Below are 24,522 nucleotides of genomic sequence, written 5' to 3'. Positions count from 1 at the left end.
ACCGGACCGCGCGCCAAGCATCGGGAACCAGCCTCTTCGATCCGGAGGCTCCAGGAGGTGAGTATGTAACTATTTTTTTATTTTAATTCTCTTTTTTTTTTTAACAGGGATATGGTGCATACTACGTGACTGGCCAATATACTACGTGACTGTGCTGTATACTGTGTGACTGGGCAATATACTACATGGCTCTGTGCTGTATACTACGTGGCTCTGTGCTGTATACTACGTGGCTCTGTGCTGTATACTACGTGACTGTGCTGTATACTACGTGACTGGGCAGTATACTACGTGGCTCTGTGCTGTATACTACGTGGCTCTGTGCATAGCTGGGCAATATACTATGTGACTGGGCAATATACTACGTGAACTACGTGGCTGGGCAATATACTACGTGACTGGGCAATATACTACGTGGCTGGGCAATATACTATGTGACTGGACAATATACTACGTGACTGGGCAATATACTGCGTGGATGGGCAATATACTACGTGGATGGGCAATATACTACGTGGCTGGGCAATATACTACGTGGCTGGGCAATATACTACGTGGCTGGGCAATATACTACGTGGCTGGGCAATATACTATGTGGACATACATATTCTAGAATACCCGATGCGTTAGAATCGGGCCACCATCTAGTCATATATATACATACGGTGTATATATACAATCCCGTTACTGCTCCCTCTTACCAGTACCTGTAACTGCCCAGCTCCACGCTAGCAATAGCAGACACTGTATGTGTCAATGCTCTGACCTATCACACATATATCCAAAAATCATGAAGACTCTGTATAATACAGCAGAAATGTGATACAACAGCCATGTCTCTAAGGAGGTCACACAGGAGCTGTCTCTGCAGTGTGTGAGGCAACTTGTAACAGACCCATGAAGGAACATGGCAGCTACATGACTCTCTGAGGTAATATTACTCCCAAATAAGATGTAAGAGCTGAGACTACACTAATACATGATGAATGTGGAGTAGTATATCAGCCATGTCTGCAGGGAGGTACACATGAGGGAACATGGCGGCTACATGAATTTCTGAGGTAAAATTGATCCCATATAGGATGTAGGAGCTGATACTACACTAATACATGAAGTGTGAGGTGAATGTACTCCTATCAGCTATAATGTGAAGTGCTAACCCCAGTATTATACTCCCTGAAACTGCAGACATGTTTCCTCCTGTCCATCCTGTGAGAGAAAGAGGGAGAGCCAGAGTTGCCTCCCCTATATAAGCCCACCCTCCTCACAGTAATACACCAGGCACAAACATCTAAACTTCCTCTTAAAGTAACAACACTCTTGTTTAAAATCTACACCACAATACAAACAAAAGCTGCAGGAGTTCTCAGTCCACCCATCCCCAAGTCATGTCCACCTCCGTCTAGTCTCCGGTGGTTTCTTGAAGCAGTGTACTTCTTTACTTGCTGTGTTTTTTTTCTTATTGGCATCTAATTTCCCCAACAGTATTATTGTCATTTGAAGAAGGTCAGTGTGACTGAAACGTTATGCATATTTTGTGAGATTCCATTTTACGATAAACCATCATAATAGTTTATTTGCTACGAGTGCCAAGTTCTTTGTTTGCTGTGTTGCGACACGACTGATCGACTGATCGTCATGGCCTCCCAGTTTTACAGGTGGAACATATGATTCCCTCCAAGATTAACCATAAGCTGTCACAGGTTTTCCCAATATAAAGTATGACCAGCACCGATAAAGGAAACCGATCATATAAAATAATTCTGTCAACCTTCAGATATGGGGTTATTCTGCAGGTTCATAGCATTCTGACACCACTGCTCTGTGCATAGAGAGCAGCGGCTGTAACTGCGCCCCCAGCACTGACTGACTGTAAGCTCGCTAATCATTAGGGCCGACTGTCAGTCAAGGTCAGTGTCATGGTTACAGCTGCCCCTCTCTATGCACAGAGCAGTGACTGAAACCATGCCAGCACCACCCTTGTGACCGAAAGGGTGAGCATGGTGGTGGGAATATAGTTAATTTCCTCTCGGCAACGGGGCTCTCAGTGCTGTGGCCACACGGTGCTATTAACCTGCAGATTAACCCCATATTTGCAGGTCAATAGCGTAATTGTACATGACTGGTTCCTTTAAGTCCTCTTTTACAGCATTTAGTAAGTCCCCAACCCGTCTGCATAGTACAAAATATAACTTTTATTATACCCACATGTGGTGCGGTCAGAGGGGCGTTACTGGTCTTGCTTCGGCACTTCCTCTCTTTTCAAAAGCACCATCCTCTTGTTTGGGCTGCTGTGAGACATTACAAGATTTCATTTCTAGAGAAGAAAAAAATGCATAAAAAAAATAATAATAGAAGGCTGCAAAAAATGCATATGAAAAACTTTACGGATGCAGTGTCTAACATCATAATCTAGAAATCAGAATATTAAGGGACCAATGTGTAGTACTTGCTCTTTAGCAGCTCAAACTAACACTATGTTTGTGCACATAGCTGCAAACATACGCTGGGAACTTCCATGCACACCCCTGTCTTTCCACACACACACTTCATTGGTCATGATTGTTGTCTGTGCACCTTCCCTATGTTACTATATCCCACAGCATAATCTTATGCAAGAGCCAGGGGTGTAAAGATCGTGGTGTCAGAGGGTGCGATTTGTCCAGCGCGGGAGGTGGACCCACCATTGACACACATTCAGCTGAAATGCATTGCAACGCAGAAACCCTCTGGCTCCATGCGCTGCGATACAAGCTTCCGACCAATCAGAGGCCAGCTGCTGATGTTGGCTAGCCCGTTACTAAGGGCGCATGGCAGTGATGTCACTTGCACACTGAAGTCAGCTGCCGGCTAACGAAGAGGACACTGAGTGCCATTGGATCGGGAGCAAGGTGGGTAGAATCGTTTATTCTTTCATGTGTGAAAGAACAGTGGAAGAATGGGGGACATATATACCAGGGTGGAAGACATATATACCAGGATGGGAATCATATATACAAGGACGGAAGACGCATACAGTTGAGAAAAAAAGTATTTAGTCAGCCACCAATTGTGCAAGTTCTCCCACTTAAAAAGATGAGAGGCCAGTAATTGACATCATAGGTAGACCACAACTATGAGAGTCAAAATGACAAAACAAATCCAGAAAATCACCTTGTATGATTTGGTAAGATTTATTTTGCAAATTATGGTAGAAAATAAGTATTTGGTCATTAACAAAAGTTCATCTCAATATTTTTTTGTATATCATTTGTTGGCAATGACAGAGGTCAAACGTTTTCTGTAAGTCTTCACAAGGTGGGCACACACTGTTGGTGGTATGTTGGCCCATTCGTCCATGCGGATCTCCTCTAGAGCAGTGATGTTTTGGGTCTGTCACTGGGCAACATTGACTTTCAACTCCCTCCAAAGATTTTCTATGGGGTTGAGATCTGGAGATTGGCTAGGCCACTCCAGGACCTTCATATGCTTCTTACGAAGCCACTCCTTCGTTGCCATGGGGGTGTGCTTGGGATCATTATCATGCAGAAAGACCCATCCACGTTTCATCTTCAATACCCTTGCTGATGGAAGGAGGTTTGCACTCAAAATCTCACGAAACATGGCCAGACGGGAAGAACTGCAGTGACCTTGGTGAGATCCCCGCTAGTGCAGCGCCCCAGAGACCTGGTCGTTGCAGTATGGCACTCTGCCGCTAAGGAGAGTGGCGGTACGTCTGATGGCACTAAGGAGTTCTCCTGACCAGGTATCACCAGAACACATTACACTTCACACTCCGGCCACTAGGGGGAGAAAAAGGCTTTATTTATTGGGCCACTCCTCACATTGGTAAAACTAGGGGCTGGGGAGGAAGTTAGTCAGAAGCTGACTGGGTTGGAACCAGGCAACATCCCGTGGCAGGGGGTGTTGCAGGGAGAAGGCACAGGGGGGTCCCTGTCAGGTGTGGGAACCTGGCAGGTGCCTAGCGAACAGAACAGAACGTAACGGAACCGCGCCTGCACACCCTGCGGCGGTATCCAGGAGAGAGACATGAGGGGAAGGATATTGTGGAACAGTGTAAACGAGATCAAGCACAAAGTAGAGCCAGTAAGAGTCGTGCCGATAAAGAGAGGCAACATCTTACTGAGGCGCGTAGTCGGTGGCCGGAACACCGCAGGAGTAACTGACTTCAAGCCTTACTTCAAACTCCGCCGGACAATCAATTATAGGTTGGCTGTCTACCTTAAATTTCCTAAGAAGACATAGGGGGCAACATTGGGAGAGGGGCGTCTCTAGGGTCCCGGAAGACCTCCAAGCCTTCCCGTCATACGGGTGCATCCTAGCCAAAACATACTGGGCGACGAGAAACTAGTAACATCTGGAACTGAAGAGAGAGAGCTGTAGAGAACGAACGAACGAGAACAGCAGTTGTGAGGACTATTCCGAATGCTCAGCAGGGTAGGACTACAACACACAGGCGCTAGTGGTAGGCAACGATTTCCATCTGCGAAGGGAACTCTGGATGTGCCCATCGGACCGGCCGGTCTCTGATAGCCCTGTTAAACGTGCTCTGGATTGAGGATCCTGAAGTCTACAGTAAAGAGGTAAAGAGACTGCAACCCTGTGTCCTCGTTATTGCCTGCACCTCACACCATCACCATCCACCTTATTGGGAAGCCCTGGGGACACACTTCACCTGTGGGAAGTTATACCATCCAGCTGCCATTCCATCACCCCAGTGGACCCCACAGCAGCGTCGGTCACCCTGACCGAACACCACAGGTGGCATCACGAACCCCTGACAGACTGTATAACCACCTCCATTGGACGCCCCTTAGCAGGGTCACGGACCGGGCCTAGCCACCGTGACAGCCTCAGCACCGAACCAGAGGGGCCCGGTACCGAGAACCCGTGGCCCTGTGTCTGGGGGCGATCCACTAGCACCATGAAAAAGTTGCACGGTGTACAGGCGAGTTCATCCACAGTTCAAATTCATTGCTGTGAAATTCTCCCAGTGAACTCGTCTGTGCACCGTGTGACTTTCTCACGGTGCTAGTGGGGATTTCACTGAGGTCACCACAGTTCATCCCATCTGGGAACGGAGAGTCAGTGACTGGAGGTAACCTCGATGATGTCACCACCGGTCACTGATTCTGTGCTTCAAGCAGCTCATTCACCAGTGGTTCTCAGCCTGGATGGTCATACCTTGGCACTGTCCAGGATGAAAACGATTTCACCCCCAGACATGGATTACGGCGTGGAACAGAACGACGGATAGGTGAGGGATATTGCTGTTTTTAATTTTTGGTTTGTTACAGGAGAACGAGGGCTTGGTGGAAATGGGCAAGGTCGTAAGTATGGTTTAATTAAGATTATTAAAGGAATCTGTGTCATTCTTTCAATTAAAGGACTTTTTCTGGGTGTCTGTGTTTTCTTATAATGTGACTAAGGGGTTAGTAATGGAGGCGTCTTATTGATGCCTCTCCATTACTAACCTCGGGGCTGGATGTCACTTGACAATACAAAGGTGACATCAACCCCCCCAACTAGCACCCCACTTGCCACCACCGTAAGTGGGAAGAGCGAGGCCAAGTTCCAGAATTGGCACATCTTAGAGATGCGCCTTTTCTGGGGCTGCTGAGAGCTGATGTTTTTAGCCTGGGTGGTGCCACTATCCATTGCCCCTTGCTAGGCTATTAATATCAGCTCACAGCTGTCTGCATAGCTTTAGCTAGTTATTAATTATAAGTGGAACCTACGTAATTTATTCTTAGGGTCCCCCATTTTAATGTCAAGTAAGGGCTAAGTATACAGCTGTAAGCTGATATTAATAGTCTGGGAAGCTCCATGGGTATTACCCCCTTCCCAGGCTATACATATCTGCCCCCAGCCATCGGCTTTCTCTCTGCTGCTTACGAAAATTACGCGGGAGCCCACAGCATTTTTTTTCAGAAAAATAATCTTTAATAATTAAATACATGTACAGTAAGCTGCACACACGCTGTACTAATTGTATATGTCCTTGACAACTATATACTGTAACTATCTATTCTATATGCATATACTGTATGTAATCCATCTCTTCTATGCTGGCGGCTCCTGCTGTGATTTTACAGTACAGGGCACATGAATTGCTAGCTTTTCTTCTATCTATATGTTATATATACCGTATATACAGTCATGGCCAAAACTATTCACACCCCTGCAATTCTGTCAGATAATACTCATTTTCTTCCTGAAAATGATTGCAAACACAAATTCTTTGGTATTATTATCTTCATTTAATTTGTCTTAAATGAAAAAACACAAAAGAGAATGAAGCAAAAAGCAAAACATTGATAATTTCACACAAAACTCTAAACATGGGCCAGACAAAAGTATTGGCACCCTCAGCCTAATACTTGGTTGCACAACCTTTAGCCAAAATAACTGCGACCAACCACTTCCGGTAACCATCAATGAGTTTCTTACAATGCTCTACTGGAATTTTAGACCATTCTTCTTTGGCAAACTGCTCCAGGTCCCTGATATTTGAAGGGTGCCTTCTCCAAACTGCCATTTTTAGATCTCTCCACAGGTGTTCTATGGGATTCAGGTCTGGACTCATTGCTGGCCACCTTAGAAGTCTCCAGTGCTTTCTCTCAAACCATTTTCTAGTGCTTTTTGAAGTGTGTTTTGGGTAATTGTCCAGCTGGAAGACCCATGACCTCTGAGGGAGATCCAGCTTTCTGACACTGGGCCCTGCATTATGCTGCAAAATTTGTTGGTAGTCTTCAGACTTCATAATGCCATGCACACGGTCAAGCAGTCCAGTGCCAGATGAAGCAAAGCAACCCCAAAACATCAGGGAACCTCCGCCATGTTTTACTGTAGGGACCGTGTTCTTTTCTTTCAATGCCTCTTTTTTTCTCCTGTAAACTCTATGTTGATGCCTTTGCCCAAAAAGCTCTACTTTTGTCTCATCTGACCAGAGAACATTCTTCCAAAACATTTTAGGCCTTTTCAGGTAAGTTTTGGCAAACTCCAGCCTGGCTTTTTTATGTCTCGGGGTAAGAAGTGGGGTCTTCCTGAGTCTCCTACCTTACAGTCCCTTTTCATTCAGATGCCGACGGATAATACGGGTTGACACTGTTGTACCCTCGGACTGCAGGGCAGCTTAAACTTCTTTGGATGTTAGTCGGGGTTCTTTATTCAACATCCACACAATCTTGCGTTGAAATCTCTTGTCAATTTTTCTTTTCCGTCCACATCTAGGGAGGTTAGCCACAGTGCCATGGGCTTTAAACTTCTTGATGACACTGTGCACGGTAGACACAGGCACATTCAGGTCTTTGGAGATGGACTTGTAGCCTTAAGATTGCTCATGCTTCCTCACAATTTGGTTTCTCAAGTCCTCAGACAGTTCTTTGGTCTTCTTTCTTTTCTCCATGCTCAATGTGGTACACACAAGGACACAGGACAGAGGTTGAGTCAACTTTAATCCATGTCAACTGGCTGCAAGTGTGATTTAGTGATTTCCAACACCTGTTAGGTGCCACAGGTAAGTTACAGGTGCTGTTAATTACCCAAATTAGAGAAGCATCACATGATTTTTTCGAACAGTGTGAATACTTTTGTCCACCCTTTTTTATATTTGGTGTGGAATTATATCCAATTTGGCTCTAGGACAATTCTTTTTGTGTTTTTTTCACTTAAGACAAATTAAATGAAGATAATAATACCAACTAATTTGTGTTTGCAATTATTTTCAGGAAGAAGCTGAGTATTATCTGACAGAATTGCAGGGGTGTGAATACTTTTGGCCATGACTGTGTATGTATATATATATATATATATATATATATATATATATATATATATATATATATATATACACACACACACACACACACACACACACACACACACACACACACACACACACACACACACACATATTATATATATATATATATATATATATATATATATATATGTGTGTGTGTGTGTGTCAGTATATATCTATGCTATCTATTTTAACCTGTCACTCTGTGATATTACTGTACACGGCAAATGAATTGCTGGCTTTTCCTCTATATATCTATGTAATATATATGTCACTGACATCTCTATCTATCTATCTATCTATCTATCTATCTATCTATCTATCTATCTATCTATCTATCTATCTATCTATCTCTATCTCTCTCTATATATAAATTCTATGTGTATATACCTATTCTATCTATCTACGCTTCATATTTATTGCCGGTTTTTCAAAGGATCTAGAGGTATGGTTCCACAGGAAGTAATTTTTTTTTCTTTGGGGGCATCTAACTTTATTGGCATGCACAAAAATGCACAAGTTAGCCCCAAAAACGCATTAAAAAAACCGTACCAAAACAGCAACAAAAACGCACCAAAACATGCATTTTTGCCACAGCTTCTTTCCTGACAAGAAATCAGGGTTTGCTGCAGAAAAAAAAAATCAGCAAAATCGCCCAGTGTGAACTTACTCTAAAAATTCAAAAGTATAAATTAATGGTATGGCTGCACCAGAAACCAGCCCAACTATAAATTTACACTTAATTTATCGTGCATGATGAACAACTTACAATTCCAGACATGCAGTTTTGGTCACTGTCTCCCAAAAATAGAATATAAAGTTATAAAAAGTTGTATGTATCACATATACAGTATATATTGAGATTTTTATTTGTTTCTTCCCTATCTCCCCAAAGAAATGTAGAAATGTAAGTGTTTTTAAATACAATACACCCTAAATAGTGATATTAAAAATAAAATTTGTCTTGCAACATTACAGGCTTTGTTACTAAGGGGCTAAGGGATCTCTCCTTTAGACAATCCTTGCTTGTTAGAAGGGTCTCTCTTTTGGGCCTCCAGCAATCTGTTGTAATTAGTGGGGAAACCAGGAGTCAAGTGTTTTATTGCCCTCCTTTGTCACCACAGGGGAAATGAAGTAGCACACTGAGTAATGCTGGACATGATCGGTCCTCCAAAGTAAGAGACAATTGTTCTAATTTTTAATATTAGTGACAGGATAGGAGCGTCCTGGTTGGGTGCACCTTGTCGTGGTGAGATGGCTTTTAATTTTTTTTTTTAATCAAGATAGCGTTCTATTTACATGTACAGTATTATTACTATTTACTTATTTCAGGGTATATGCTCCTTTGTTTTCTTCTTGGATTTTGTCTGTGAAATGGCCACTATGTGAGCGTGCTCTTACACATTATACATTTACTAACTTATGCTCTGGGTCATTTCTTTGGTTTTGCAGGGAAGAGGAAGTAGTACACTGTGTAATACTGTACATGAGACAATTGTTCTCTACCCTGAATAATAGATGGGAATTCTGAACATTATAACAAATACTATTAAATCTTAACTTTCGATAATGGTGTGCTTTTTTTTCCACTGGAGTTTTTAAAAGAGGTTGTTCAGTTTTGTTTTGCTTTTTTTTTTTTAAGCTGGACAATCTCTTGAAACCTTGGAAAACATCTCTAATATTAACCCCTTAGTGACAGAGCCAATTTGGTACTTAATGACCAGGCCAATTTTTGCAATTCTGACCACTGTCAGTTTATGAGGTTATAACTCTGGAACGCTTCAACGGATCCCGCTGATTCTGAGATTGTTTTTTCGTGACATATTGTACTTCATGTTAGTGGTAACATTTCTTCGATATTACTTGCGATTATTTATGAAAAAAAACGGAAATATGGCGAAAATTTTTAAAATTTTGCAATTTTCAAACTTTGTATTTTTATGCCCTTAAATCAGAGAGATATGTCACGAAAAATAGTTAATAAATAACATTTCCCACATGTCTACTTTACATCAGCACAATTTTTGGAAACAAAATTTTTTTATGTTAGGGAGTTATAAGGGTTAAAAGTTGACCAGCAATTTCTCATTTTTACAACACCATTTTTTTTTAGGGACCACATCACATTTGAAGTCATTTTGAGGGGTCTATATGATAGAAAATAATGAAGTGTGACACCATTCTAAAAACTACACCCCTCAAGGTTCTCAAAACCACATTCAAGAAGTTTATTAACCCTTTACGTGCTTCACAGGAACTGAAACAATGTGGAAGGAAAAAATGAACATTTAACTTTTTTTTGCAAACATCTTAATTCAGAACCATTTTTTTTTATTTTCACAAGTGTAAAAACAGAAATGTAACCATAAATTTTGTTATGCAATTTCTCCTGAATACGCCAATACACCATATGTGGGGGTAAACCACTGTTAGGGCGTACCGCAGAACTTAGAAGTGAAGGAGCGCCGTTTGACTTTTTCAATGCAGAATTGGCTGGAATTGAGATCGGACGCAATGTCACGTTTAGAGAGCCCCTGATGTGCCTAAACAGTGGAAACTCCCCACAAGTGACACCATTTTGGAAACTAGACCCCTTAAGGAACTTATCTAGATGTGTGGTGAGCACTTTGAACCCCCAAGTGCTTCACAGAAGTTTATAACGTAGAGCCGTGAAAATAAAAAATCGCTTTTGTTTACACAAAAATGATCTTTTCGCCCACAAATTCTTATTTTCACAAGGGTAACAGGAGAAATTAGACCACAAAAGTTGTTGTGCAATTTCTCCTGAGTACGCTGATACCCAATATGTGGGGGTAAACAACTGTTAGGGCGCACCGCAGAGCTTGAAAGTGAAGGAGCGCCGTTTGACTTTTTCAATGCAGAATTGGCTGGAATTGAGATCGGACGCAATGTCACGTTTAGAGAGCCCCTGATGTGCCTAAACAGTGGAAACTCCCCACAAGTGACACCATTTTGGAAACTAGACCCCTTAAGGAACTTATCTAGATGTGTGGTGAGCACTTTGAACCCCCAAGTGCTTCACAGAAGTTTATAACGTAGAGCCGTGAAAAAAAAAATTGCATTTTTTCTACAAAAATGATCTTTTTGCCCACAAATTTTTATTTTCACAAGGGTAACAGGAGAAATTAGACCACTAAAGTTGTTGTGCAATTTCTCCTGAGTACGTCGATACCCAATATGTGGGGGTAAACCACTGTTTGGGCGCACGGCAGAGCTCGGAAGGAAGGAGCGCCGTTTTGGAATGCAGACTTTGATAGAATGGTCTGCGGGTATTATGTTGCGTTTGCAGAGCCCCTGATGTACCTAACCAGTAGAAACCCTCCACAAGTGACCCCATTTTGGAAACTAGACCCCCCAAGGAACTTATCTAGATGTGTGGTGAGAACTTTGAATGCCCAAGTGCTTCACAGAAGTTTAGAATGCAGAGTCGTGAAAATAAAAAATAATTTTTTTTCCACAAAAAAGATATTGTAGCCCCCAAGTTTTTATTTTCACAAGGGTAACAGGAGAAATTGGACTGCAATAGTTGTTGTCCAATTTATCCCGAGTACGCTGATGCACCATATGTGGGGGTAAACCACTGTTTGGGCGCACGGCAGAGCTCGGAAGGGAAGGAGCGCCTTTTTGGAATGCAGACTTTGATAGAATGGTCTGTGGGCATTATGTTGCGATTGCAGAGCCCCTGATGTACCTAAACTGTAGTAACCCCCCACAAGTGACCCCATTTTGGAAACTAGACCCCCCAAGGAACTTATCTAGATGTGTGGTGAGAACTTTGAATGCCCAAGTGCTTCACAGAAGTTTAGAATGCAGAGTCGTGAAAATAAAAAATAATTTTTTTTTCACAAAAAAGATTTTGTAGCCCCCAAGTTTTTATTTTCACAAGGGTAACAAGAGAAATTGGACCCCAGAAGTTGTTGTCCAATTTATCCCGAGTACGCTGATGCCTCATATGTGGGGGTAACCCACTGTTTGGGCGCACGGCAGAGCTCAGCAGGGAGGGAGCACCATTTGACTTTTTGAGCGCAAAATTGGCTGTCGTGTTTGGAGACCCCCTGATGTACCTAAACAGTGGAAACCCCCCAATTCTAGCTCCAACCCTAACCCCAACACACCCGTAACCCTAATCCCAACCTGATCCATAATCCTAATCACTAACCCTAACCATAATCACAACCCTTACCCCAAAACAACCCTAATGTCAACCCTAACCATAACCCTAATCAAAACCCTAAATCCAACACACCCCTAATCCTAATCTCAACCCTAACCTCAAACCTAACCCTAATCCCAATACACCCCTAATCACAACCCTAACCTTAACCCTAATCCCAAACCTAACCCTAATCCAAACTCTAACCCTAATCCCAGCTCTAACCCTAACTTTAGCCCCAACCCTAGCCCTAACTTTAGCCCCAACCCTAACTCTAGCCCTAAGGCTACTTTCACACTTGCGTCGTTTGGCATTCCGTCGCAATCCGTCGTTTTGGACAAGAAACGGATCCTGCAAATGTGCCCGCAGGATGCGTTTTTTGCCCATAGACTTGTATTGCCGACGGATCGTGACGGATGGCCACACGTCGCGTCCGTCGTGCACTGGATCAGTTGTGTTTTGGCGGAGCGTCGGCACAAAAAAAGTTCAATGAAACGTTTTTTTGTACGTCGCATCCGCCATTTCTGACCGCACATGCGTGGCCGTAACTCTGCCCCCTCCTACCCAGGACATAGATTGGGCAGCGGATGCGTTGAAAAACTACAGCTGCTGCCCACGTTGTGCACAATTTTCACAACGTGCGTCGGTATGTCGGGCCGACGCATTGCGACGGCCCCGTACCGACGTAAGTGTGAAAGAAGCCTAACCCTAAATTTAGCCCCATCCCTAACCCTAAATTTAGCCCCAACCCTAACCCTAACCCTAGCCCTAACCCTAGCCCTACCCCTACCCCTAACCCTACCCCTAACCCTAATTTTAGCCCCAACTGCTGTTCTCCTGCCGGCCGGCAGATGGAGACAGATGGCGGGCGCACTGGGCATGCGTCCGCCATGTTCTTCTGCCGGCGGCCAGGAGGAGCAGCAAGAGGATCCAGGGACCTAGGTGAGTATGCTAGGGTCCCCGAATCCCCCTATTTCTCTGTCCTCTGATGTGCGATCACATCAGAGGACAGAGAATTACACTTTACTTTTTTTTTTTTTTTGCGGTCGCCGGTAAACAGTTAATTACCGGCGATCGCAAAACAGGGGTCGGTAATACCGACCCCGATCATGCTCTTTGGGGTCTCGGCTACCCCCGGCAGCCGAGACCCCAAAGACTGTACCGGTGCCGGCCGGCAGGCGCACTGCGCATGCGCCCGCCATTTTGAAGATGGCGGCGCCCACCGGGAGACACGAGGAGCATCGGGGGAGCTAGGTGAGTATTGGGGGGCCACCTGGGACCCCTTTTCTCTGTCCTCCGATGTGCGATCACATCGGAGGACAGAGAAATTAAAAAGAGATCGCGTTTTTTTGTTTTTTTTTAGCGATCGCCGGTAAACGGTTAATTACCGGTGATCGCAAATGCGGGGTGGGTTAAAAAAACCCCGAATCATGTTCTCTGGGGTCTCGGCTACCCTCGGCAGCTGAGACCCCGGAGAAAATCGGCCTCTGGGGGGCGCTATGGACTTTTTCCACAGCGCCGTTAATTAACGGCGCTGTGGTTTAAGTACCATAAGCGGCCGCCGTTAAAAGGCGTATCGGCGGTCGCTAAGGGGTTAATCCCAGTATAACTGTCCTATGACTAATAGGATTAATTCCACCAGATATAGAAAATGAAATAATTTACACGTCCGAGAATATCGCTTCAGATATATCATCTATAAATTGGAGAAAATCTGATAAAGTAAAATGAATGTGGTTTTCCAGACAATTATTGATAGACTAGATGGTGGCCCGATTCTAACGCATCGGGTATTCTAGAATATGTATGTATATAGCAGCCACATAGTATATAGCACAGGCCACAACATATTCTTGAATACCCGATGCGTTAGTACAGGCCATGCAGTATATAACAGTGGCCACGCAGTATATAACACAGCCCACACAGTATGTAACATTGCCCACATAGTATATAACACTGGCCACGTAGTATATAGCAGCCATGCAGTATATAACGCCGCCCATGCAGTACATAACATTGCCCACATAGTATATAACACTGCCCACATAGTAGATAGCAGCCATGTGGTATATAACGCAGCCCACGCAGTATATAATATTGCCCACATAGTATATAACGCTGCCCATGTAGTACATAGCAGCCATGTAGTATATAACTCAGCCCACGCAGTATGTAACACAGCCCACGTAGTATATAGCAATGTGGGCACTATATGTGTTGTTAAAAATAGACTAAAAATAAATGTATACTCACCTTCCGAAGGCCAATTGAAGTCCTGGCGCCTGTGTGTGGTGCACGCGGCAGCTTCTGGAGCCAGGGTTGGTATGAGCGCAGGACCTGTGATGCAGTTGCGGTCACATGACCGTGATGTCATGGAAGGTCCTTCTCGCATAGCATCCTTGGCAACGGAACCTTCCGCTTGCACTGCCGAGGACAGCGCACCACATCGTAGGGTGAGAATAACCTTTTTGTATTATTATTATTAATTTTAACATTAGATCTTTTTACTATTGATGCTGCATACACATCATCAATTGTAAAAAGTTGGTCACACAGGGTTAATAGCTGAGTTAATGGAGTGCGTTACGCCGCGGCATAACGCGGTCCATTAACGCTGCCATTAACTCTGTGTGAGGGCTGACTGGAGGGGAGTATAGAGCGGGCACTGACTGTAGGGAGGAAGGTGCGGCCATTTTGCCACTGGACTGTGCCCGTCGCTGATTGGTCGGGCAATTGTCGTGGGCGTTTTGCCACAACCAATCAGCGACTTGGATTTCCATAACAGACAGAGGCTGCGACCAATGAATATCCGTGACAGACAGACAGAAGGACAGACGGAAATGACCCTTAGACAATTATATAATAGATAACGGTTCACTGATGTAAAGGCAACTAAAATTGCGGCACAAATTGTGTTCTCAAAAAGGTAAAAGAATCATCTTCTCTAAAATTAAAATATCAGATACTATAAGGTGTTCCTCATGTTATCTAGTTATTAATGGTTACAGTATTTGATTGATAACCATTATGTACCAACATGACTAATCTCACAGGGGTTGTGAGCTAGCTTTTCCAGAGCCCAGTAATTCTAGTATGTGCAAACATTGACAAATAATTTCACATCAGCTCTGTTCACTTCAGTATCTCTAATTCCGTTGTTCCATTATAAGAGCAGAGCAATTCTATTGCTAGACGTCATAAATACGTTACATGATGGTCCATCTGGGTTCCATTATATGTCCATTTATTTAGAACTAGATGGTGGCCCGATTCTAACGTATCGGCTATTCTAGAATATGTAGGTAGTATATAGCACAGGCTACGTACTATATTGCACAGTGACGTAGTATATAACACAACCGACGTAGTATATAACAGAGCTACGTAGTATGTAACACAGCGTACGTAGTATATAGCAGAGCTACGTAGTATATAACACAGCCACGTAGTATATAACATAGCCACGTAGTGTATTGCACAGCTACGTAGTATATTGCACAGGCACGTAGTATATTGGTCAGCCACTTAGTATATAGCAGAGCCACGTAGTATATAACATAGCCACGTCGTATATCGTAGTATATTGCACTGCCACGAAGTATATAACAGAGCCACGTAGTATATTGCACAGTAGACGCAGCATATAACAGAACCGACACAGCCACATAGTATATTGCACAGCTACGTAGTATATAGCACAGAGCACGTAGTATATTGGACAGTCACATTGTATATTGCACAGTCTCGTTGTATATTGTCCAGCGACATAGTATATAGCATAGAGATGTAGTATATAACACGGCCCACGTAGTATATAGCAATGTGGGCACTATATGCGTGTTTAAAAAAGACGTAAAATAAAAAATAAACATATACTCACCTTCTGAGGGCCCCTTGAAGTCCTGGCGCCTGTGTGCGGTGCACACGGCAGCTTCCGGTCCCAGGGTTGGTATGAGCGCAGGACCTGTGATGATGTCGCAGTCACATAACTGTGACATCATGGCAGGTCCTTCTCGCATAGCATTCTTGGCCCCTGGAACCTGCCACTTGCACCGCCAATTATAGCGCGCCACGTCGGAGGGTGAGAATAACCTTTTTATTATTATTATTTTTAACATTAGATCGTTTTCCTATTGATGCTGCATATGCAGCATCAATAGTAAAACGTTGGTCACACAGAGTTAATAGCAGCGTTAATGGAGTGCGTTACACCGCGGCATAACGCGGTCCATTAGCGCTGTTATTAAGCCTGTTTGAGCGCTGACTGGAGGGGAGTACGGAGCGGGCACTGACTGCGGGGAGTAAGGAGCGGCCATTTTGCCACCGGACTGTGCCCGTCGCTGATTGGTCGTGGCTGTTTTGCCATGAATGAATATCTGTGACAGACAGACAGAAAGACAGACAGACTGACAGACAGAAGTGACCCTTAGACAATTATATGGTAGATGGGAAAAGAAGTTCTGCAATCTGCACTTTTACTTCTGTTCTAAAAACAAACAAATAACAGAACCCAGACAAACGCCGGAGTAATGATCAATGGATCCGTTTTGGTCATTAGTTTCTCAAAACAGAACAAAATGGAATGGCTGAATACAACTGTGAATGTGGCGTAATCTGTAAAAGCTCTTCTAACTAAAAAAAAAAAGGCAACGCTATACATGGACACCACAAAAAAAATACAGACTGTCCTGAAATTAATGGATTGCTGGCTACCCTGTATAGTTTACTGAAGCAAATTGCTGCATAGTGAAAAGGATAACCAGGAAAGGTTTCACAGCGATCAGGAGACAATCTGGGTGGCAGAAAGACATCAGCTTTGATATCTGATAGGGTAGATTCTAATGCAGAAAATTTCCCAGCAAGAATTTCTGATTTGGGTTGTTTGCTGTCAAGCACATTGATTTCTGCAAGTTCCATTTAGTAGTGATGAGTGAATATACTCGTTACTCGAGATTTCTCGAGCATGCTCGGCGGTCCTCCGAGTATTTTTTAGTGCTCGGAGTTTTTGTTTTTCTTGCCGCAGCTGAATGATTTACAGTACATCTGATAGCCAGCTTGATTGCATGTGGGGATTCCCTAGCAAGCAGGCAACCCCCACATGTACTCAGGCTGGCTATCAGCTGCGGCAAGAAAAACTAAATCTCCGAACACTAAAAAATACTCTGAGGACCCCCAAGCGTGCTCGGGAAATCTCGAGTAACGAGTGTATTCGCTCATCACTACCGTTTAGATAAATTGGACTGTGACACACCTTTCTGCAACATAGGTAACAAAAAGCTGAGAAAAGAATGCAGCAAACTAAGGTTGGATCTGGCTACACTAGTTTTACTTGTAGTTTGTCACATGTGGCTACTTCTCTATAATCATCATTCTCTGATGGGGCTCATGTAACAAGCTAACATAATATGGATGTGTCCATTCATTTCTGTATCAAGCACTCATCCGTCTTACATGCTGTATAGGATTGATGTTTTAGCAATTTACTTCACCTACTGTAAAGAAACAAATGGACATGTCATATGAGCTGCTCTAACCTTGTCCATGTGCTAGAAGCATGTTTGGCTTTTCATTTGGCAATGATCGTCAAGGCAGAGCGCATGGATTGTACGCCAGTATGTCAGCCAAAGACAAACATGAAATATTATAGCACTTGTTGTCAGCTGATTGACAGGAGGTTCAGGAGATTAAGGAGATGTGTATAGAAACTAACATAAAACTGGAACTAAACTGTCAAAGTATAAAACAAGTGGGCGACAGAAAAAGGCCCCACAAAAGCACAACTTGTAGGATAAACAGGCTTATAAAAAAGATGTTCTATTCACGCGCATTTTTTGCTAAAGTGTCATAGCAAATATATATATGCTAGCCACCTTAGGGAGAGACCCAAGTTGGGCTAAATGTAGCGGGACGAATATGCTATTCTTTTTAAAGGGAATCGTTCAGCAGATTTTTGCTATGTAATCAGAGAGCAGTATAATGTAGGGGCTGAAACCCTGATTCCTTTATAGGATTCCGCAGGTGTAAAAACGCAGACGAATTCCGCACAAAATCTGCAAAAAATCCACAGTAAATCCGCAGGTAAAACGCAGGGCAGAATCCACGCGGAAGAATCCGCACTTGAATCCGCAACGTGTGCACATACCCTAACAATCAGGACACTGTAATGTTATATTTTGTTAGGAATTCTCTGGCAGTAAGGCCATATCTATCTGTGTTCTACATTTTCATGGCCCAAAAAATGTTGTCCAGGGCCTTACTTCCTATACCAATATCTCTAAGTGTAAAAATGACTTCCCTTTGTAGCCAATACAGCTCATAATAGGCAGGGACATGACAAAGGATTCACAAACCTGAACAGCAAAGGGAAAATGTATAAAATGAGTATTCTAATAGGCAACCAGGTACAAAAACAAAAATGTCTATTCTTTTAATTGTTTTCAATTCTGGAGCATTATGCAAACAATAAAACCTGGGTATTTGAAAATGTTATTATTTGGGCAAAGAGGAAGTCTAATTTTGTATTTATGTTTCTAAACAGGCATCTGGTGTCACAGTAAATGATGAAGTTATCAAAGTTTTCAATGAGATGAAAGTGAGAAAAGCTCAGTCTTCTGAAGAGATAAAGAAAAGGAAGAAGGCTGTACTGTTTTGCCTGAGCCCCGATAAACGTGAAATAATTGTGGAGGAGGCCAAGCAAATATTGGTGGGAGATATTGGAAGTACAGTTGAGGACCCATACAGGACCTTTGTCAACCTTCTGCCTCTTGACGACTGTCGATATGGACTGTATGATGCTACTTATGAGACCAAGGAGTCCAAGAAAGAGGATCTTGTCTTCATCTTCTGGTACATTCCTTAAAATGGTGTGGTAAACAACAGAGCAGATGCTGGGGTACATCCTTTTAACAACCCTATTTTAATTTGAGATCATTTAGATTTAGCTCACGGTTCAGAACGTGTATTTGTCTCCTTCCCCCAAGTGGAGTCCAAAACATGCAACTTTGACCTCCACTGAGCTCATTGTCAGTGGTGTCCATCTTTTTAGCTAGACAAAATTGCACTGCATACCATTGTTTACTTTGCCATTGTGTCTGGCTAAAGGATGGACCCAACTGCAAAGTTGCATGTTTCGAACTCTGCTATGCTAATTGAAGTCAATGACGGAGTCAGGGGAACATTCTGATTTACGTCCACAAGTTCCAGCTCGACCACAGGTCAAATAACCCCAACTAACAGTAGTCACAGACCGATGGAGGCCCTAATCCATACGATGCTGTTAGGTTAGGTCAACAGACTACTAATATCTGACAGCACTATGGCAATCTGGCTAAAGTCGACCTTATCTCATGTCTTTTTTATATCAAATATTTTCCCAGCCATTTACGATTCCATAGAAATTTTTGTAAATTACATAATTTTTCTTCACTAGTCAGTAAAAATTTCAAAAGGAGTATTTTTTTCTGCTGCAAAATATTCAATTTAACCTCTGAGGACTAGCTAATAGGGAAGAAGGAACAAGGAACCTCGATAGAAAAGATGTCTAAATAGGAAACTCACCAAATGATCCTGATGGTAATCTTCACCAGTACAAACCAGTTCAATGGGTTTTTTATACTTCTTGTTCACAAAAAGCAACATCTCATAACTAACCCCTTAGTGACAGGGCCAAATGAAATCTGACCAGTGTCACTTTATGTGGTAATAACTCTGGAATGCTTCAACAAATTCCAGTGATTTTGAGATTGTTTTTCGTGACACATTATACTTTATGATAATGGTACATTTTGGTTGATATATTTTGTGTTTATTTACAAAAAATATCAGAAATATGAGAAAAATGTTAAATTTGCCATTTTCAAACTTTGAATGATTATCCCTTTAATCCAGATAGTCATACCCTAGCAAAACATTAATAAATAGCATTTCCCTCATGTATGCTTTACATCAGCACCATTTGTAAGATGTTCTTTTATTTTGTTAGCATTTTTGGAGGTTTAAAATGTAGCAGTAATTTTTCGTTTTTTTTTTCAATCAAATTTACAAAATTTATTTTTTTAGGGACCTATCCATGTTTGAAGTGACTTTAGAGGTCCCATATATTGGGAAATCCCCAAAAGTGAAAACATTTTAAAAACAGCACCCCCTGACATATTGAAAACTGCTGTCAGGTAGTTTATTAACCCTTCAGTTAATTTTCAGCAATTAATGCAAAATTACATGACCGGAATGAAAAAGAGTGTGTTTAAAATATGACCGTCCCTAACTTCTGACCAGGCCGCTATAGCCAGGAGACTCTGAGGCCGCTATTTGGTGGTGAATTGACATGACAAAAATCAGGACCACTGTTATGACCTGGTGGTTAAGAGGCCACACTGAAATGACCTGGTGGCTAAAACGCAACATGGAACAGCTCTGAGAAGGTGGTATCTCTACTGACCGCAGTCCCTAATCCTAACAACACAACTAGAAATAGCCGTGGGATGTTCCTGACACTCCCTAGACACCTCGTCACAGCCTAAGATATAACTACCCCTAAAGAAGGAAATAGAAAGCTATCTAGCCTCAGAGAAACCCCCAAAAGAAAGACAGTCCCCCACAAATATTGACTGTGAAAGGAGAGGGAAATGACGAACACAGAAATGAAATTAGAATTCAGCAAAGGGGAGGCCAATACTAAACTAGATAGACAGAGAGCAAAGGAAACTGTGCGGTCAGTATTAAAAACTACAAAATCCACGCAGAGTTTACAAAAATGAACTCCACACCGACTCACGGTGTGGAGGGGCAAATCTGCTTTCCCAGAGCTTCCAGCTAGCCTAAATAAGACATAGTGACAAGCTGGACAAAGAGACAAAATGCAAAGCAATAGAGTCCAAACAAATGGACAAACAAACTAGCAAAACTTATCTTTTGCAGACAAGGACTGGCCATATGAGAAATCCAAGGGAAGAATCAAATCCAACCAAGAACATTGACAGCAGGCATGGACTAAAGCCCATAGCAGGTTTAAATAACAAACCCAGGCAAGGCGATTAGTGAAGGCAGCTGCTACAGCTACCTAACGGAGCAGCAGTTCCACTCGAAACCACCAGAGGGAGCCCAAGGGCAGAACTCGCAAACACACTATTAGCAACCACAGGAGGGAGCTCCAGAACGGAACTCACAACAGTACCCCCCCTTGAGGAGAGGTCACCGAACCCTCACCAGAGCTCCCAGGCCGATCAGGATGAGCCAAATGGAAAGCATGAACCAAATCGGGAGCATGAACATCGGAGGCAACAACCCAAGAATTATCCTCCTGGCCATAACCCTTCCACTTGACCAGATACTGAAGCTTCCGCCTCGAAAAACAAGAATCCAAAATCTTCTCTACCACATATTCCAATTCCCCCTCAACCAACACCGGAGCAGGAGGATCAACGGAGGGAACCATAGGTACCACATACCTCCGCAACAAGGATCTATGGAACACATTATGAATGGAAAAGGAAGCTGGAAGGGCCAAACGAAAAGACACTGGATTGATAATTTCAGAAATCTTATAAGGCCCAACAAAGCGAGGCTTGAACTTAGGGGAAGAAACCTTCATAGGAACATGACGAGAAGACAACCAGACCAAATCCCCAACGCGAAGCCGGGGACCAACACACCGACGACGGTTAGCAAAACGCTGAGCCTTTTCCTGAGACAACGTCAAATTGTCCACCACATGAGTCCAAATTTGCTGCAACCTGTCCACCATGGAATCCACACCAGGACAGTCAGAAGGCTCAAGCTGCCCTCAAGAAAAACGAGGATGAAAACCAAAGTTACAAAAAAAAGGCGAAACCGAACTAGCCCGATTATTAAGGGCAAACTCGGCCAACGGCAAAAAGGTCACCCAATCATCCTGATCAGCAGACACGAAGCATCTCAAATAGGTTTCCAAGGTCTGATTGGTTCGCTCCGTTTGGCCATTTGTCTGAGGATGGAATGCAGAAGAAAAAGACAAATCAATGCCCATTCTAGCACAAAAGGACCGCCAAAACCTAGAAACTAACTGGGAACCTCTGTCAGACACAATATTCTCCGGAATACCATGCAAACGAACCACATGCTGAAAAAATAATGGAACCAAATCAGAAGAGGAAGGCAACTTAGGCAACGGCACCAAATGGACCATCTTAGAAAACCGGTCACAAACCACCCAGATGACAGACACCTTCTGAGAAACAGGAAGATCAGAAATAAAATCCATGGAAATATGCGTCCAGGGCCTCTCAGGAATAGGCAAAGGCAAAAGCAACCCGCTGGCACGGCAAGGCTTAGCCCGAGCACAGGACTGCACAAACGAACGCACATCCCGCGACAAGGAAGGCCACCAAAAGGACCTAGCCACCAAATCTCTCGTACCGAAAATCTCAGGGTGACCAGCCAACACCGAACAATGAACCTCAGAAATTACCCTACTAGTCCATCTATCAGGAACAAACAATTTCCCCACAGGACAGCGGTCAGGTTTATCAGCCTGAAACTCCTGAAGTACCCGCCGTAAATCAGGGGAGATGGCAGAAAGAATCACCCCCTCCTTGAGGATCCCAGCCGGCTCAAGAACTCCCGGAGAATCAGGTAAAAAACTCCTAGAAAGGGCATCAGCCTTCACATTCTTAGATCCAGGAATATACGAGACCACAAAATCAAAACGTGAGAAAAACAAAGACCACCAAGCCTGTCTAGGATTCAACCGCTTAGCAGACTCGAGGTAAATCAGATTCTTGTGATCAGTCAAGACCACCACGCGATGCTTGGCTCCCTCAAGCCAATGTCGCCACTCCTCAAATGCCCACTTCATAGCCAACAACTCCCGATTGCCGACATCATAATTACGCTCAGAAGACGAAAATTTTCTGGAGAAGAAGGCACATGGTTTCATCAAAGAGCCATCAGAATTTCTCTGAGACAAAACGGCCCCTGCCCCAATCTCAGAAGCATCAACCTCAACCTGAAAAGGGAGAGAAACATCTGGCTGACGCAACACAGGGGCAGAAGTAAAACGACGTTTAAGCTCCTGAAAGGCCTCAACAGCCGCAGAGGACCAATTCACCACATCAGCGCCCTTCCTCGTCAAATTGGTCAGAGGCTTCGCCACACTAGAAAAATTAGCAATAAAGCGACGATAAAAATTGGCAAAACCCAAAAATTTCTGAAGGCTCTTTACAGATATAGGTTGAGTCCAATCATGAATGGCCTGGACTTTAACAGGGTCCATTTCAATAGCCGAGGGAGAAAAAATGAAACCCAAAAAAGAAACCCTCTGAACTCCAAAGAGGCACTTAGACCCCTTCACAAACAACGCATTAGTACGAAGGACCTGAAACACCATCCTAACCTGCTTCACATGAGACTCTCAATCATCGGAGAAAACCAAAATATCATCCAAATACACAATCATAAATTTATCCAGATAATTCCGGAAGATATCATGCATAAAGGACTGAAATACTGATGGAGCATTAGAGAGCCCGAATGGCATCACAAGATATTCAAAATGGCCTTCAGGCATATTAAATGCTGTTTTCCATTAATCACCTTGTTTAATACGCAAAAGATTATACGCCCCTCGGAGGTCGATTTTAGTAAACCAACTAGCACCCTTAATCCGAGCAAACAAATCAGAAAGCAAAGGTAACGGATACTGGAATTTGACAGTGATCTTATTGAGAAGGCGATAATCTATACAGGGTCTCAAGGAGCCATCCTTCTTGGCAACAAAAAAAAATCCCGCTCCCAACGGTGACGAAGACGGGCGAATATGCCCTTTCTCCAAGGACTCCTTTGCAAGCTCTGGCACAGACAGATTGAAAAGTCGGCCCTTAGGGAACTTACAGCCAGGAATCAAATTAATGGCACAATCGCAGTCCCTATGAGGAGGCAGGGAACTGGACTTGGGCTCATCAAATACATCCTGGAAATCCGACAAAAACTCAGGAACTTCAGAAGAAGGGGACGAGGAAATGGACATCAAAGGAATATCACTATGTATCCCCTGACAACCCCAACCAGTCACAGACATAGATCTCCAATCCAGCACTGGATTATGTTCCTGTAACCATGGAAAACCCAGCACAACAACATCATGCAAATTATGCAACACCAAAAAACGAATATTTTCCTGATGTGCTGGAGCTATGCTCATGGTTAACTGTGTCCAGTACTGAGGTTTATTCTTGGCCAATGGCGTAGCATCAATCCCCCTTAAGGGAATAGGACTCTGCAAAGGTTCCAAGGAAAAACCGCAGCGCCTGGCAAACTCTAAATCCATTAAGTTCAGGGCAGCGCCAGAATCCACAAATGCCATAACAGAGAAGGACGACAATGAGCAAATCAGGGTAACAGACAAGAGAAATTTAGGCTGCACAGTACTAATGGTAACAGACCTAGGGACCCTCCCAGTACGCTTAGGGCAATCAGAAATAGCATGAGCTGAATCACCACAGTAAAAACACAGGCCATTCTGACATCTGAATTTCTGCCTTTCTGCTCTAGTCAAAATCCTATCACA

The 24,522-nt window shown here is 43.3% G+C and overlaps 1 protein-coding gene across 1 annotated transcript in view; it reads left to right on the top strand.

The window, feature by feature from the left end:
• CFL2 (cofilin 2) overlaps nucleotides 1-24,522 on the top strand; it is a 70,979-nt gene that overhangs the window by 32,072 nt on the left and 14,385 nt on the right. The window contains exon 2 of the mRNA XM_069732111.1: nucleotides 18,520-18,827. Coding sequence (XP_069588212.1) covers nucleotides 18,520-18,827 — 308 coding nt within the window. The remainder of the gene's footprint in view (nucleotides 1-18,519; nucleotides 18,828-24,522) is intronic.

This window comes from Ranitomeya imitator, chromosome 1 (genome assembly GCF_032444005.1).
Source record: "Ranitomeya imitator isolate aRanImi1 chromosome 1, aRanImi1.pri, whole genome shotgun sequence".
Lineage (NCBI taxonomy): Eukaryota > Metazoa > Chordata > Amphibia > Anura > Dendrobatidae > Ranitomeya > Ranitomeya imitator.
Note: the sequence above shows the minus strand (reverse complement) of the source record. Positions and strands in the feature narration are given on the sequence as shown.